Below are 18,333 nucleotides of genomic sequence, written 5' to 3' on the forward strand. Positions count from 1 at the left end.
TACCCACCCCAGCCAAAAAAAAAAAGAAAAAGAAATACAGGGAGGTAAAATTTCAAGTGAAAAATGTTTATTTTACAGTGTTACAATTCTCCAACTAACGATACCCCAAAATTAAGAAGCATAAAAAAACTGTGTTTTTGTAGTTTCTAACATAGAAAGGGGGAAAATGTCAAATTGTGGAGAATCAAGATGAAATATATTAACTTGACTGTACTGTTGTAAAAATGTGTGCATCTAGATGATTCTGAACAACTGCTGAATGGCCTAACGGTGATGCCTCAGTCCAGTGATAATGACACAGTGATGTTAGAATCAGAGTATCAAGGTCAAATGCCAGTGCAAAAGGTAAGAATGATGTTATTTTTTTCTCACAGATCTTAAAGAAATTTACAATTGAATATAGAAATGGCACAGAGGTATTTTAAGTGCTAATTTGAATGAATTTTGGATCTCTTAAGACTAACTTTTGCCTATTTGTTAAAAAACAAAGTTAAACTGTGAGCAACACCTTTCCCCACCCTCTACCATCAGTCCTCATATTTGTGTTTAATTTTAAATTCTAGAATGCTGGTATTTGCCAGCTATCCTTATTTTAAAACATGTTATAAAACTAGCTTTTACAATCTATTGTAGGTGATTTCCTCATGGAGTCTTCTGTGCACTTAATCTCAGACCACACATTGATCAGTCTTTCAACAAGTATTCTAGATGTTTGGGATACATTAGATACATCAGGTACTATTCTAGCCATTTGAATATAGTTGTTGTTTTCCAGTCACTAAGTTGTGTCTGACTCTTTGTGATCCCATGGCCTGTGGCACGAAGGCTCCCCTGTCCAATATGCCCCGGATTTTACTCAAATTCATGTCCATTGAGTTAGTGATGCTATCTAATGATCTCATCCTCTGCTGCCCTTTCTCCTTTTGCCTTCAATCTTTCCCAGCATCAGAGTCTTTTCCAATGAGGTTGGCTCTTTGCATCAGATGACCAAAGTATTGGAATTTCAGCTTTAGCATCAGTCCTTCCAATGAATAGTCAGGGTTGATTTCCTTTAGGAGAACTGGTTTGATCTCCTTAAAATCAAAGTGACTCTCAAAACTAATTGTCAGAAACTGACCATGAATGAGATATTCACATATGCCCTCTTTTTCTCTCCCTTCCTTCCTTCCATTATTTCCTATTGACATTTTGGATTGGATAAGTTTTTGTTGAGAGTATGGTCTATACATTGTAGGATGCTTCACAGGGACCCTCACTTCTACCCACTAGATGTTAGTAACACCCTTTTCTTCACCCATATGTGACAACCAGAAACTTTACTGACATCACCATATGTCTTCCCTGGGCAAAGGAGAATCACCCTCAGCTGAAAAGCAGTGCCTTAATTTTACCTCGAATCTAGCTATTGCCCCATCCCTGTAATCTGCCCCATCAGAAGAACCAATGATGTCTAAAATTGCTGCATCCCTCCAAAAGTGTTGATGGTGTGAGGAAATCAGGGTCTTCTACTTCTCTCTCTGAATATCCACTGTGGTGATTTCAGTTACAGTCTCTCTGCAGATGACTCAAATATATACTTCTAGACTTGGCATCCTGTGAGTTCTAATCCTTTTTGATTTCTCAGTCTCCTGAAGTCAAGAAATTGCTAAACTCTGGGTTTTATTTTCAAGATGTTTCCTTTTCCACTTCTACCTCATAGACCAGGCCTTATTGCCTTCAATGTAAGCTCTCTGTAATATTTATAACTGCAGACAAACTTGAAACCCTCCTTGTTCGAATCTGTTTTTATTTATTTTTGGTTGCACTGGGGTCTTCATCGCGGTACCCAGGCTTCTCATTGCATTGTCTTCTCTTGTTGTGGAGTACAGACTCAGGGCACATGGGCTTCAGTAGTTCCAGCATGCAGGCTCTGTAGGTTACGGCGTGCAGGCCCTAGGGCATGGGCACAGTAGTTGTGGTACACGGCTTTAGTTGCTCCGTGGCATGTGGAATCTTCGCAGACTAGGGATTGAACCCATTTCCCCTGCATTGGCAGGCAAATTCTCATCCACTGTACCATAGTGAAGTCCCCATTCTGCTTTTAACATTCTTTTAACTGTACTTCTTGATGTATTGCTCTGATCATATAATTATTATATATGAAACCTTCAATAGTTTCTAGCTTTGACTTCAAAATGAAGATTAAGCACCTTTACACTGTGACTCCGATTTAGCTTTTCAGTCTTAAGCATATGCCTATGTTCTTCCTTTAGTGAGGAATGCTTTCCATTCTCATGTCAAAATCGTATTCTTCTCTGTAATATCTGAAAAACTGTCCCATACTCCAAGCCCAAATATGAACTTTCCTGTTTTAGGATCTGCCAGAATTTTATTGCAGTTAAATAGACATTTTAAGGACAAAACCAGAGACCAGGGTTTCATCCTACCTTTATTTCGTACTAAGAAACGCTGGACTGGAAGATAGACAAGCTGGAATCAAGACTGCTGTGAGAAATATCAATAACCTCAGATATGCAGATGACACCACCCTTATGGCAGTAAGTGAAGAGGAACTAAAAAGCCTCTTGATGAAGGTGAAAGAGGAGAGTGAAAAAGTTGGCTTAAAGCTCAATATTCAGAAAACGAAGATCATGGCATCCGGTCCCATCACTTCATGGGAAATAGATGGGGAAACAGTGGAAACAGATGGTGATTGCCGCCATGAAATTAAAAGACGCTTTCTCCTTGGAAGAAAAGTTATGACCAACCTAGATAGTATATTCAAAAGCAGAGACATTACTTTGCTGACTAAGGTCCGTCTAGACAAGGCTATGGTTTTTCTTGTGGTCATGTATGGATGTGAGAGTTGGACTGTGAAGAAGGCTGAGTGCCGAAGAATTGATGCTTTTGAACTGTGGTGTTGGAGAAGACTCTTGAGAGTCCCTTGGACTGCAAGGAGATCCAACCAGTCCATTCTGAAGGAGATCAACCCTGGGATTTCCTTGGAAGGAATGATGCTAAAGCTGAAACCCCAGTACTTTAGCCACCTCATGCGAAGGGTTGATTCATTGGAAAAGATTTTGATGCTAGGAGGGATTGGGGGCAGGAGGAGAAGGGGAAGACAGAGGATGAGATGGCTGGATTGCATCATGGACTTGATGGACGTGAGTCTGAGTGAACTCTGGGAGATGGTGATGAACAGGGAGGCCTGGCATGCTGTGATTCATGGGGTCGCAAAGAGTCGGACACGACTGAGCAACTGAACTGAACTGATACTACCATGTATTACCTGTTATGTTTCATGTCTCTATCTGAAGGCAATATTCTTTAACTGACTCAGTAGAAAAGTGAAGTGTGAAACTAGTATTTAGCCCATTCCATGGGTAGGAACAAAAACAGGTTCTATTGGCAACATATAAGAAAGACTTCATAAATACAACTGGGTGACCAATGGTGAAGGTGTGTGTGTGTGTGTGTTAGGGGTGAAGAAGGATGTTTGACTCCTTTAATAAAATATATTATTAAAAGTTTACTTTTTTTGAAAAAATGCAGTACTGGAAGATTTTCAACTGCATAAATTTCTGTTGGTCAGCCACTGATCTTTACCTTGGCCTGTCTCAGTTAAGAACAGCGATCACAAGCAGTTAATTCTTTTCTTCATACCAAAGAAAGGAAAACAAAGCTATGTCAGAGGGTTTTCAACAAATACTGTACCATTCTTACTTCTTACAGTCTTTTTGCCATCATCTTACTTTGCCTCTGATTAATCACTTGTATACTTGCTTTTATTTTTTGCATAGAATTATAATTTTTTTAAGATTGTAACTTGTTTTGTATTGAAATATAGTTGATTTATAGTGTTGTGTTAATTACTGCTGTATAGCAAAGTGATTCATATATACATATATATATAATACATACACACATACATTTTCCATTATGGTCATAGGATATTGATTATAGTTGTGCTATACAGTAGGTCCTTGTTCATAAATGTCTTGATTACAGTGACCAGTTTTTATATTCTTTATAGATTTCATACCCTTAACATATGTTTCATATTAAATTGAAATAACTGTCAAGCATGCTGTTTTAATTTGGTCTTAGATGAATAACTGAATTTAGCTAATCTATTATCCTATTTTTTTCTACTTTAGTAACCTTTAACTTTAGTAAAATTACCTAAAGCTTTTGGAATCTTTATTTTTAATTTTTATCAAAAATAATATTTTTCTTTCAAATAGTTGACATCTTTAGATGTATACTGAATCAAATATTTGTTTTAGGATATAAAGATCAAGAATGCAGATTCTTGGAAAAGTTTAGGCAAACCAGTCAAAACATCAGGTGTACTGAAATCATCAGATGAGCTCTTCAACCAGTTTAGAAAAGCAGCAATAGAAAAGGAAGTAAGAGCTCGAACACAGGAACTAATACGGAAGCATCTGGAACAGAATACAAAGGAACCAAAAGTATTTCAAGAAAATCAGAGGTCTGTAATTATTTGGATTAGTGTAGACTTTGGGAGATACAGACATGTACTTTAAAAATATATTAAATTTCTTTTTTGTAAGTGACTATATTCAGCTATTTAGTAGACCACGGAGCAAATTATATTTAGAAAAGTGAATTTTTACTGATTTTTTAAAAATTAAGTAGTAATACCTATTTTAAAGGGGATATAAATAATCAAGTGATTAAAGAAGCTATTAAAAATACTAATATTACTAAATTATAATGGTATCATTATTTTCCAGAAATGTCTTATTACTGTTTCCATTCTATGTATAATAAGATAATGGTAAACTTTGGTCATAATTTTCCAAAACCTTCCCTTTGTTAACATATATTGCCCTATGTAAAATTTGACATCAGAAATATTAAAAAATAATGTCATAACATATGAAGGACATCTAGAACACTGCTTTATATTTGTCGTTTGGCAATGTATCTTCATTATAAAAAGTGTTAAGGAACTTGAAACCTACTTTTCACTTTACTGTTTCTTAAGGGACCATGGCTTCACTCTAGAATCTTCTCCAAATAAAATGCAAAACAAGTGTCTTGGAGAAGAACAAAAAGAAGATCAGCAGTCACAGGAAGCTCAAGATAAAGGCAAACTGTGGCTTCTGAAAGACCGAAATTTAGCACGAGAGAAAGAGCAAGAGCGTAGGAGAAGAGAAGCAGTAAGTGAATTTTAGTTTACTGAATCTAACAAAGGAAAGATTTAACAGAGCAGTGTCTTTACATGTTCAAAGATGTATTCTAGGTGGTTCTTCAGTAACAATTACCTCTTTAGTGTGAGGAGTTAACTTCTTTAGTGAGGATCAAGTTCATTCTAAAATTGAGAGTAAAATTAAAATCTCATAGTCAAATGACACAAGCATAGTATAATAATAGAGTATCAATCCTCAAGCCTTTGGGTTTGAACTTTGGGTTCAAATCCTGGTTCTTCCATTAAATAGACCTTAGAGCCTGGGCTATTCATTTAACCTCCTTGTGCCTCAATTTCCTTATCTGTAAAGGTAAAAGGTGAAATGAATTTACTTGTATTAAGCACATTTGAAAATGCCTGGCACAAAGGTAGAATCACTTATTGTTGTTATTCTTGAAAAACCTATAAACTACCTGTGAATTATGGCCAAAAGATATGCCATCTTAGTCAGTGTTTAGTTCAACTCTGCATCAAGTTATATGTCAGTTATACCTTGATGAAACTGGAAACCAAAAAAAACAAAATTTCTGTTTAAGGTGTCCTTAATATATAAAAAGTGTAGAATTCTTCCTTTTATCCGTGGATTATTTAGAAGTGTGTTATTTAGTTTTCCAAATATTTGGAAATTTTCTAGCTAGTGAAAATAATAGAAAATTAGTGATTTCTAATTGAATTCCATTGTGGTTAGAGAACACACAACATCTTGAATTATTTTAAATTCACTAATAAGACTTGTTTTATAGCCCAGATTACGATCTACCTTGGTAAATATTCTGTATGCACTTAGAACAATGTGCATTCTGCTTCTGTTGGGTAGGGCATTAAACAGGACAAATTGGTTGATAATGTTTTTTCAAGTCTATTGAATTCTTGCTGATTTTCTGCCTGTCTGTTCTATCAAATATGGAGAAAGGGCACTGGTACCTATGATGATATAATTATAGGCTTGGCTTTTTACCCTTGCAATTCTATCAATTTTATTTCCTGTATTTTGAAGTTGTTCTTAGGTGCATAAACATACAGGACTGTTATATCCTCTTGATTAACTGACCCCTTTTCATTATAAAATGACTTTTTTTATTCCACATAATATTGTTTTCTCTGAAATATAACAATTTCACCTTTTTTAAGACTAGTGTTGGCATGGTGCAAAATTTTTTTCCTTCCTTTTAATTTATCTGTGCTTCATATTTTAAATTATTTTCTTGCAACCTATAATGTAGTCTTTCCTTTTAAAAAAAATCCAGTCTCTGCCTTTTACAGGAATGTTTAACCAGTTACATTCAATACGATTATAGATATGGTTACATTTGAGGCCATCATCTTATTTTTTATGTGTCATCTGTTCTTTTTTTCTCCGCACTCTTTTAGATTAATAAGCATTTTTATGATTCCTTCTTTTTCTTTATTGGCTTATTATAACTCTTTGTTACTTTAGTGGTTGCCTTATGGTTTATCATATATTGATGGTTTAGCTTGTCACAGTCTTCTTTCAACTTATATTACATCACTTCACATTTAGTATAATATCCTTAAAATAGTGTAGTTCCACTTCCTCCCTCCCAGCCTTTAGGCTGTTGTTTAAGCAGTCAAATTATCTCTCAAATTTTAAATGACATTAAAAAAAAACTTGTCTAGTTACCGTTTGCAGTGTTTTTCATTCATTTAGATCTAGATTTCCAAATGGTATTATTTTCCTTTTCCTTTAAGGACTTCCTTCTAACATTTCTTGTGGTATAGGTCAACTGGTGATGAATTTTTCCAGCTATTTTACATCTGAAAATATCGTTATTTGGCCTTTGTTCTTCATTAATTTTGATAATTAGTACTTTCTTTTTAAAATGTTTTAGATTGACAGCAAAACTGAATGAAAGTAGAGTTCCCACATGTTCCTCCCCTTTCCCCTACCAATACACAGTCTCTCCCACCGTTAACATCCCACATTAGTGTGGTACATTTGTTACACAGTCCATGAATTAACATTGCCACACCATTGTCAATCTTGGTTTACCAAGCAGAGTCCATAGTTTGCATCTGAGTTCACTCTCTGTGTTGTAATTTATGGGTTTTGACAAATGTATAATGACATACTGTTCTCCTTATATTCACCCCTCCCTCCTAAACCTTTACAGCCACTGATCTTTTTACTGCCATAGTTTTGCCATTTCCAGAATGTTGTATAGTTGAAATCTTTAGTGATTCCAGTTACTTTTGTGTTAGACCACTTGAAGTTGTCCCATCTCAGACATTATAGTCATCATATCTAGAAGTTTGATTTGGGTATTTTTAATGTTTTTAGTTAACTCTATTAAACTTTTGAACAAATAGAATACAATTATCATAATTGTTAAATGGGTTCTCTGCTAATTCTAATATTTGTCACTTGCATGTTGGTTTCAATTGATTGATTAATCTCCTTTACAGATAATGTTTTTCTCTTTCTTTACTTAACCTGGTAAACCATTGATGCCAGATATAAATTTTATCTTGTTGACTGCTGGATATTTTTGTAATCCTGGAAAGGTCATGTGAATTCACAGGTCATACAGAAATACTAGTTCCAGAAAAGTCATTGGCTTTTGTCTGTAGTGTTGACTGGGCTTACCAGATGGCTCAGTGATAAAGAATCCGCCTGCCAATGCAGGAGACAGAGGGTTTGATGCCTGGGTCTAGAAGATCCCCAGGAGAAGGAAATGGCAACCCACTCCAGTATTCTTGCCTGAAAAATTCCATGGACCAGAGGAGTCTGGTGGGCTGCAGTCCATGGGGTCACAGAGTCAGACATGACTAAGTGACTGAGCACACAGGCACACAGGTAGTATTGATTATGATACAAATGAATTTCCTAGGAAATAAAACACAAGTTTTATCGGTTTATTTATAATGTGAAGACAGAAACAAACTGTGTTGACCAGTATTGTAACATATGATGGAGTTTGCTTTAGAGCAATATGCTCTTATACAACAGCAGTCCCCAGTCTTTTTGGCACCAGGGACTAGTTTTCTGGAAGACAATTTTTTCAGACTGGGGTGGGGGTGGGATGCTTACCAGATGATTCAAGTGCATTACACTTACTATGTACTTTATTTCTATTATTATTACACTGTGATATATAGTGAAATAATTGTACAGCTCATCAAGATGCAGAATCAGTGAGAGCCCTGAGCTTGTTTTCCTGCAACTAGATGATCCCATCTCGGGATGGGAGACAGTGATGTCTGAAGTGTGTTGCTTATGTCCAGTCTACTCCATAATCTCCAGTCTGTGACCTGGGGGTTGGGGATCCCTGTTACAGAACTTTCTACCATTATAGGAATGTGCTTTACTCAATCAACTATAATAGCAGCTAGTTACATGTTATTAAGGGCTTAAAACATGGCTAATACAACTAAGAAAGTTAATTTTTCATTTTATTGTATTTTAATAAATTTAAAGAGCAAATTTTTATATATATTTTTGAAGTTCCTTATTAAAATTTAAGTAGTACTTTACTAGAAGTATTTCTCTAGTGACCTAGGAATTTTTCCTTTTGGTATTCACAAGAGCCTGACTGTAGCTACCCACAAGTGATATCTCAGCAACCTTCTTGCTACCCAACAACCCAACTAGGTAATCTGGCATTTCTAAAATCCAAGCATTTTTCTGGAACCCACTGAAACGTGACTAGAAGTGCCACCTCTAGCAGCTTGACAATTAAAAACTTGACTTTGGAGCTACCTACTATCATTCTTGACACTCCAGACTCTTAGGCTTCTGGACCAGACTGGTACTGTAAATGGCAGCAATAACTTGACATCTAGCATAAGCTCCCTAGGAGAGCCTCTCCTCTGCCAGTTCCCTTGACCCAAGTTTTGATCTTAAGTTTGAATGGTTGAAGTGTATATTAGGACCACCGAAAAAGGAATATCCAGGTTATAGAGTCAGCTGCAGAAAGCTTTAATATTTAAATTGTGGTATCTAAGGTTAATTGGTACAGGCAGTATCCAGTTCGACATCAATCAATATCCACAAATTCAGATTTAGTCAAGATGGAAGATAATCTAAAATAAAGTACTTTTAAATAAAACAAGTTTCATTACATATTTTTGGAACTTTGTGGTAAGTCTGGATACTTAGAGATAAGAGTATCAGTGATATTTAAACCAGGACAGTGTATCCAACATTCACTGGAGCATTAAAATAGAACTTCTGAGGACTATTAGCTTGGGCTAGACATTTTGTATCCTAATAGCTGGCACTAGGAAAATAGCTGGGGTTAAGATCTAAGAATTTACCCTTGTCTCTAAATCACATTTAAAGACATTTTCATAGTTTTTAAGAATCACACAACTTATTATTAAATAATATCCTTTTGGTAGCCAAGTCATAATTCCAAATCTTCCCACATAATCAAAGAACACTGATTCTCATCCAGGATGTCAACCAACTGGTAACAAACTGGTGCTACTACTGTGAGCTGTTACTGTTCACTGGTCTTAAAAAAAAAAATTGAACTTTCATAGTTGGTGTCATTTTACATGTGGCAAAAACTAACTTGTGTCTCACGGACATTTAGAGAAGTCTTCAGAGCATAGTAAGAAAACATTTCTTTTGTCTTAATTTAGCTTTTCCTATACTTTAGCTTATTTTATTTAGTTTTTTAGCATTTAATAAACAAAACTGTGCTGAATGTTATACATTCAGTCTGGTTGCTCTTCATAAATACCTGTATATTAAATAAACTTGGTTAGGTAATTTGCCTTAGGTTACACAGTATTAGGCAGAATCATGACTTTAACATTACATATTATAGTTCTCTCACAGGGGTAAGATACTAGTTCATTCAGAAAATAATTTTGTGTGTCTAGTCCTGTGTTGGTTAGAGAGATACATCAAACCATGTAATCTTAGTTCACGTGTAGATTAACACTGAGAACTTTCTTACTTGGAGAGATAAGTTAAACTTGTTCTTTGTGCTCTTGTAAGTTTTAATTTTTATTTATCATGTGAAAGATATTTTAACAAAAATCAGTAGTTGAACAGAAATTAGAAGTTATGTACAAACTCATTATGTTAAATGAAGTACATTGATTTTCTGTGTTCCAAATATTGCATTATCATTCTTATATAGATGTAATACAATGAAGGCATAAACTTTTTAAGTAACATTTATATTTTCTTTTCTACAGATGGCTGGTACCATTGATATGACTCTTCAAAGTGACATTATGACAATGTTTGAAAACAACTTTGATTACAACTCAGTTTTTTGATTAACCATCAACTTAAATGAATTATAAAAGATTAAAAAGCAAATGGTAAAATGATTGCTTTCCAACACCAAGATACCAACTTATATTGTATTTTGACTGCTCTAAGATGATTAAACAATTTTCAGTTACATTTTTTGTTAACTATATGTTCATTTTTTTAATGACATCATTTATAGGAAATTTTATAGTTTGGGATACCTAAAAACTGAATAAACTCCCAAATGTTATTCATTTTACCAATATTCTACTATATATTATAGGTCCTATCTAAGCAATGAAAATCCCAAAAGATGGTCCCTTCTTGTTTCAAAGATGGTCCGTTCTTGTTTTGATATAGAGATCAAAAAAAGAGTTCTTGTTGAGTTTCTAACTTTTTTTTTTTTTTTTTTTTTTTTACAGGGAGTTGTCCTTTAATGGAGTTCAGGCCTCTTTTTTGGAGAATAGGACCCTTTTGTAATGTAAATAATGTTTCAATGAGCCATGATTCTGCCTGGGTTTCTTTAAATGACTCTGGGTGGCAAAATGTGGGGCCTACAAGAGGGGTTGTTTTGTTTTGTTAATTTATTATTTTATTTACTTTTTAAAATTGAAGTATAATTAATCTGTAATACTGTGTCAGTTCCAGGTGCACAACATAGTGATTCAGCATGTCTGTATATTACAAAATGATCACCATGAGTTTGTAACTTTTAAAACAGATATTTGTCTGCCTTCAGAAATATTTAGAACCTCTAACAAATAACACCTGGTTTCTTTGAGTGTCAGATTTCATAAGATTCTCTATTGGTTCTATATTCAAAATTTATATTTATTATCTATGGTTTGAAAGATGTTAAATTTGAGACAAAATAACAGTGAATATTAATTATGTATGTGTCTTTAAGAATCTATACATTTCTTAATATGCATGTGATAGCAATGGATGTCTAAATTTTTACTTTACTAAGTATTTAAATCTGTGAAATATTTTGTTTCATCACCCTCAAGTTGGAATTATGTATAAATTATGTATATCAGCTTCATGTATTTTAAAATTTGGACTCTTGTAACATTCAGGCACTATTCCAGTATCATCTAAAGTAAAAATTCAAAGTGTATATGTATTATAGAGAGAAAGAGAAAGTTTTCTTGGCTTTATTTATTTTTATAATCAATATGATAATTTCTTGAAATATCTTTAAGCTGTCAACCATTTTAAAAATACGATTAACTAGAGGCTGAAATGGTGGTGAATACCTTCATGAAAGAGCCAGAATAAAAGTCATAGTCATACATATTATACTATATTTTTAAACAAGAAATTAGTATGTATATATTAAATAGTACGCATTGTTATTTTCCTAAAAGAGCATATGGACTTATCTATATATTCTAATTTATATTTATATATAGTCTAATTTTTATATATCTATATATTCTAATATATATATATGTAGTCTTAGATACATCAGAAATGCATAGTGGTTACCTCTAGGTGATGGGGTTATAGGGTTTTGTTTTCTTTTCTTTTCTTTTTCTTTAGACCTTTCAATATTTTCTGGTTCATTTAAATATTTATTATGTAATGCTTTTAAGATCTATGGGAAATTTTCCATTTTTAAGAGAATAGAAATACTAAATACTAAATAAAAATACTAAAGAATTTACTCTGTCAAATACACATTAACTCTTTCAACAACTGCCTTTAAATAATAAAACTGCTCAGTGAATGATCTTTGTCTACATCCAAAAAGAAAGTTCAGCTTCATTAATATCCTTTTACATTAAATGGTTTACTTGAGGTTTTTCTATAAACCTTTGGAACATCCCTTACAGAGAGCTATGTTATAGTTATCAGTGTTTAGTTTAACCAATTTAACATTTTAATCTTTGCTCAATCAGTAAGAGATCTGGCACAATGTGGATAGTCAACAAAATTTTGGTAGGCTTGTTTAAGTCAGTTTTGCAGAGAAAATATTGATGTATAACTGATCCTTCCTCAATTTGTACATTATTTCTTAGTAAAAAAACGCTTGACTTCTCTTAACTTCTTGCATGGATTTTACTTGTTAACAATATTATCTATATAATCAACCTTTTTGCTTTTTTTTTTTCCTCTTTTTTTCTTGAGTTGTTCTGGAAGAGTGGTCCATGGACCAGCTTCATCAGCATCATTTGGGAACATGCAGATTCTCAGACTTAAGACTCACTAAATCAGAACCTCTGGTATGGGGGCCAGCAACCTATAGTTGAACACTCAAGTTTGAGAACCACTGCTCTAACTGAATCCTGGCTGTCTCCTACAGGCTCTCTCTATTAGCACCTATTTTTTCACTGACAGTTTTCTTGCCTTTGTAGTGCTACTATTCTTTCCTTCCCTAAATACCCCAGGTTTTAAGTTTTTCATGATCATCAGACAGTACTACCCATAGTCACTTACCATCCCTGGTTCACTCCTCCTTATTCCCCAGAGATCTTAGTCTCTGTTTCACTGTCACTCTCTTAGTTGACAACTTCTCAGTCCCTTGAGTTCTCTGCTAATGATCTTGATAGCTCCTCAACTTTAGCCACTCCCTTGTCATTGCCAACAACTGTAACTCTTCTTAGTCTCAATTTCAAGCATCCTAATTCCTCAATAATTGCTCTTATCTCTTCTTACTTTGGATAGGCTCTGACTCTAGCAATAACAGTCCTTTAATCCTAGTGCCTTTCATAGTATTTCTCCCCCTCTCTCCCTCACTTACCCAGAGTCTATAGTATATTATTATTAATAATCGCTCCCTTGCATATACTCTCAACTCTGTTGCTCCATTCTTTGTTGAATTACTTGGCAAAACTCGTCTTTATTAATCTTATTGCCTGCTCTGCAGCCACGAAGTTGGTTAGAGAAAGGCATAAACCTCCAAGAAAAAGGCACAAATCACTACAGATCCTACAGTCACTAAAAAGATACAAGGAGATACTACAAATAACTATATTCATAAATTTGAAAAAACGGACCAATTCCTCAAAAAATATAACCATCAAAGCTCAATATGAAATCATCTAAATAGCTGGATACCATTAAAAATTTTTTAATTCATAATTAATAGCTTCTGAAAAAAATCACCAAGCCCATATGATTTCACTGAAAAATTATACCAAACATTTAAAGGATTAGTACCAATATAAAAGATACTCTTACAGGAAAAAAATCTATTTCAGAAAATGTCTCTTCCAGAAATAGGCCTATTCTGTATTTCTGTCAATAGGACAAATTCTATCAACAAGGATACTTCCCAAGAAGGAAATGGCAACCCACTCTAGTGTTCTTGCCTGGAGAATCCCAGGGACGGCAGAGCCTGGTGGGCTGCCGTCTGTGGGGTCGCACAGAGTCGGACACGACTGAAGCAACTTAGCAGCAGCAGCAGCAGCAATGAGGCCAGTATTACCCTGACAGTAAAATCCAAGACAGTACTAAAAATAAGTAAAAGCTGCAAATTGTTATCTCTAATCTTCAGCAAAACACTAGCAAACCAAATCCCACAATGTATGGAAAGAATTATCAATCCCAAAACCCAAGTCATATAAATTGGAAATGAATAAAACTCTTGTTTCTGGTGTGTTTTTTTCCTTAAATTTCTTTAGCTTTAATTTTCCAAAATATTAAATAATGGAAGCAGGAATCATTTATAATTCCAGTTTTAAGGAAAACGGCTGCAGTATTTCACCATACACTATTTTGGGGGGTAACTATAATGTTAAACAGTTTCTAAATAAATTTAGCTTTCAGTAATAGCTAATGGAGATCAGCCCTGGGTGTTCTTTGGAAGGAATGATGCTAAAGCTGAAACTCCAGTACTTTGGCCACCTCATGTGAAGAGTTGACTCACTGGAAAAGACTCAGATGCTGGGAGGGTTTGGGGGCAGGAGGAGAAGGGGATGACAGAGGATGAGATGGCTGGCTGGCATCACTGACTCGATGGACGTGAGTCTGAGTGAACTCCAGGAGTTGGTGATGGACAGGGAGGCTGGCCTGGCATGCTGTGATTCATGGGGTCACAAAGACTCAGACATGACTGAGTGACAACTGAACTGAATAGCTAATGAATTTTTGCATGTGACTTTCTACACAAAAAAAATCCCAAGAAATGTTAAACCGTAGTTAAATAAATGATTTAAGCAGGGTCACAGGATACAAAGTCAACATACAAAAATCTGATCTCTATATGCTAATGAGAATGTGAAAACTAAAAAAATGGAATATCTAGGTATACACTTAAGAAAACATACAGGAACTGTATGCTGTAAAGTACAAAATGCTTATGAACAAATCAAAGGAGAAAGACCTAAATTAGTGACAACAGAGTAAGATATCAGTTCTCAAAAGCACACCCCATCAAAAAGCCAACAGTTTTTCATAGACGTTTATTCTAAAATGTATATGGAATGGGAAGAGGACTAAAATAATTAAATATTGACCCGAAAAAGAATGACATGAGGAATCATTCTGTGTGATATTAAGATTTCCTATAAAGCTACAGTAACCAAGAAACCAGAGATCAGGGGACTAAAATAAATAACCTAGAAGTTGAACCATAAAAATCTGCACAATTGATTTTTGACAGGTGCAATTCAGTGGAGGGAGAAAGGAAGGATAGCCTTTACAACAAATGGTGCTCAGACAACTAGATATCCATAAGCAAAAAAAAAAAAACCCAACCCAGAACAATCTCAACCTAAATCTCAGATTTTATGCAAAAATTAACTCAAAATGCATCTTGAACTTAAGTGTAAAATAAACCATAAAACTAACAGGAAAAAAAATCTTAAGGCGCTATGGTTAGAAAGATTTTCTTTTAGACTTCATACCAAAAGCATGATCCATAAATGAGAGATTGATAAATTGGATCTCTTCAAATTAAAACTTTTGTCCTATGAAAAGCTACAGATTAGGAACAAGAATTTGCAAACCACTTATCTGACAAAAATAAATACAATAAAGAACTTTCCAAACAACTAAAAATTTTAACTAGAAAGTGAGCAAAAAGACATAAAATTTACTCAAAGAGAATATACATATGGCATACACACATGAAAGCATGTTCACCGTCACTGGCCATCGGTGACACACATATAAACCACAATGAGACACCAATGTACACCTATCGGAAAGGTTAAAAAAGAAAAACAGTGGCAAGAATGGAGAAAAACTGGGTCACTCATACCTTGCTCATGGAAATATAATGGTACAGCCGATGCAGAAACCAGTTTGCAGTTTCTTACAAATAAAACATGCAAAGCCATATGACCCAGCAATTGTACTGGGCATTTATCTAAGATAAATGATAACTTACATTCACACAAAAACCTGTACATAAATGTTCACAGTAACTTTTTTTCTAATAGTGAAAAACTGGAAACCACTCAGATGTCATTTAATAGGTAAATGTTTAAAGTGATGTCTCTCAGTCGTGTCCGACTCTGTGACCCCATGGACATCAGGCTCCTCTGCCCATGGGATTTTCTAGGCAAGAGTACTGGAGTGGGTTGCCATATCCTTCTCAGTATATACATATGGTGGAATACTACTCAGCAAAAAAAAAAAAAAAATTATTGATATATACAATAACTTGAATTTATAAGGAATTATTATCCTGAGTAGGAAAAAAAATGCCCTAAGGTCATATACTGTATGATTTCATTTATATAACACTTTTGAAATGACAAAATTTTGGCAGTGGAGGACAAATTAGTGGTCAACAAAGATTAGGGACAAGGTTATGGTTATTACAGAGCAATGTGAGGTGTCCTTGGGGTAATGGAGTTTGACTTTGGTGGTATGTACACAAAACTACATACTACATATATGACATAAAAGCAAAAAATACACTGGATAAAATATATGCAAATTCTATTTCTCTTATGACTGGATATAACTGTCATTTAAAATGTCAGTGTAAAAAAGGTAATACTCAAAACTAAAAAAAAATAACACTGGTAATCATTTCACAATATATACAAATGCCAGGTCATTGTGTTGTACACTTAAAACTAATACAATGTTATATGTCATTTACATCTAAATTTTCTAAAATTGGGGAATCAGGCTTCTACTTGGGATCTAGAAAATGGGAAAAAGCACTTCTCACATCATTACAATGAATTAAAAAGCCAGAAGTCTTTACATTTGCAACTTTTCTTACATTAATCTGAGGGCTAATATTGCAGGGTTACCTGAAATTTAGGAAGATAAATGCACCAAAGGAGAGACATGACATAAGCACTGGCTTACCTGAGGTCAGGTCAGTCGCTCAAGTCGTGTCCGACTCTTTGCGACCCCAGCAATTGCAGCACGCCAGGCCTCCCCATCCATCACCAACTCCCGGAGTTCACTCAAACTCATGTCCGAGTCGGTGATGCCATCCAGCCATCTCATCCTCTGTCGTCCCCTTCTCCTCCTGCCCCCAATCCCTCCCAGCATCAGAGTCTTTTCCAGTGAGTTAACTCTTCGCATGAAGTGGCCAAAGTATTGGAGTTTCAGCTTCAGCATCAGTCCTTCCAAAGAAATCCCAGGGCTGATCTCCTTTAGAATGGACTGGTTGGATCTCCTTGCAGTCCAAGGGACTCTCAAGAGTCTTCTCCAACACCACAGTTCAAAAGCATCAATTCTTCAGTGTTCAGCTTTCTTCACAGTCCAACTCTCACATGACCACTGGAAAAACCATAGCCTTGACTAGACGGACCTTTGTTGGCAAAGTTATGTCTCTGCTTTTTAATATGTTATCTAGGTTGGTCATAACTTTCCTTCCAAGGAGTAAGTGTCTTTTAATACCACCAAATGCTACATAACCTGGCAACAACAACAATAACAGATCATCTGAAAGTTGTAACAAATTGCTAAAGTCTGGTTGTGTGCTAGCTTGAGAATATAAAACCTTTGGGAGCACAAGAGAAATCTGTAATCACTTTCAGGCTCTTCTCCACAGACCTCCTCAGTACTTACAGGAAAGATTTAGGAGGGGACAGGACAGGATGAGGGTTCTGAGTAAGCCATCCTCTTGATGCAGGCCTAGAAGAGCAGAGCAGCAGATGCAGGAAAAGCACAAAGACTGCCCAGAACCTTTTCCCCCATTTTCCCTAAAAATTATAAAGCTTAAGCTTCTGGAGGAAGACTAGCAAACTCTTAACAATTTTAAGGCATATATGAAGACTGCCTGCAACTGGTGGAAAGGAAATAGAATTAAAACTTGAAATCTTGGGAAGATGTGCAGGAAATCCATTGTGGGTTCAGACCATTAGAGATATCCTATCACTGAGGGCAGGGAAGGATCATTGAGAAGGCATCACTGATATCCAAAGACATAGTACCTGCTGACGTGGCTTAATTATAGGACAGCAGAGAATGCTCCTCACTTCCCTGTGCTTCTTACCATTAGGATAAAATGCACTCAGTAACAAGTAAAAGCAGTCTACTGCAATCAGAGGTGCAAGAGCATAGAGTATAACACTAAGCATAAAGACTTAAAGGCAAGCATGTAGCAGCTGTTGAGAAAAAAATCACTGGCAAACCAAGATCTAGCCTCATGGTACCACCAGAGACTATTAAAAATCTGCGGTGTGCTTAGGATAACTGTAGCAACAATAAAATTCAGTTCCAGCTCAACTTCTGACTCGATTGATTTCACCTCCACCGTTAAGGCTAGCAAAAGAAAAAACTGTCCATTTCCAAGCTTAAATATATATATACTTTTGTCTCTTGCTTTATACAAAATGTCTTTCAACAAAAAATTACGAGGCATTAAAAAGAAGCAAGGAAAAAAAATCCTACTGTTAAGAGACAAAGCAATCAACAGAATCAGACTTAAAGATGACATACAGTTGACTATCAGAAAATTTTAAATGACTATGATTATTACAAGCTGTAG

The 18,333-nt window shown here is 35.1% G+C and overlaps 1 protein-coding gene across 1 annotated transcript in view; it reads left to right on the top strand.

Annotated features, from left to right (window-relative positions):
* Positions 1 to 10,669, top strand: part of BRDT (bromodomain testis associated) — a 58,577-nt gene extending 47,908 nt beyond the window's left edge. Inside the window, exons 16-19 of the mRNA XM_069597771.1 lie at positions 239 to 345; positions 4,266 to 4,471; positions 4,991 to 5,165; positions 10,364 to 10,669. Coding sequence (XP_069453872.1) covers positions 239 to 345; positions 4,266 to 4,471; positions 4,991 to 5,165; positions 10,364 to 10,447 — 572 coding nt within the window. The 3' untranslated portion in view covers positions 10,448 to 10,669. The remainder of the gene's footprint in view (positions 1 to 238; positions 346 to 4,265; positions 4,472 to 4,990; positions 5,166 to 10,363) is intronic.
* The last annotated feature ends 7,664 nt before the right edge of the window (positions 10,670 to 18,333 follow it).

The sequence above is a fragment of the Ovis canadensis genome, chromosome 1, assembly GCF_042477335.2.
Source record: "Ovis canadensis isolate MfBH-ARS-UI-01 breed Bighorn chromosome 1, ARS-UI_OviCan_v2, whole genome shotgun sequence".
In the NCBI taxonomy this organism is placed as follows: domain Eukaryota; kingdom Metazoa; phylum Chordata; class Mammalia; order Artiodactyla; family Bovidae; genus Ovis; species Ovis canadensis.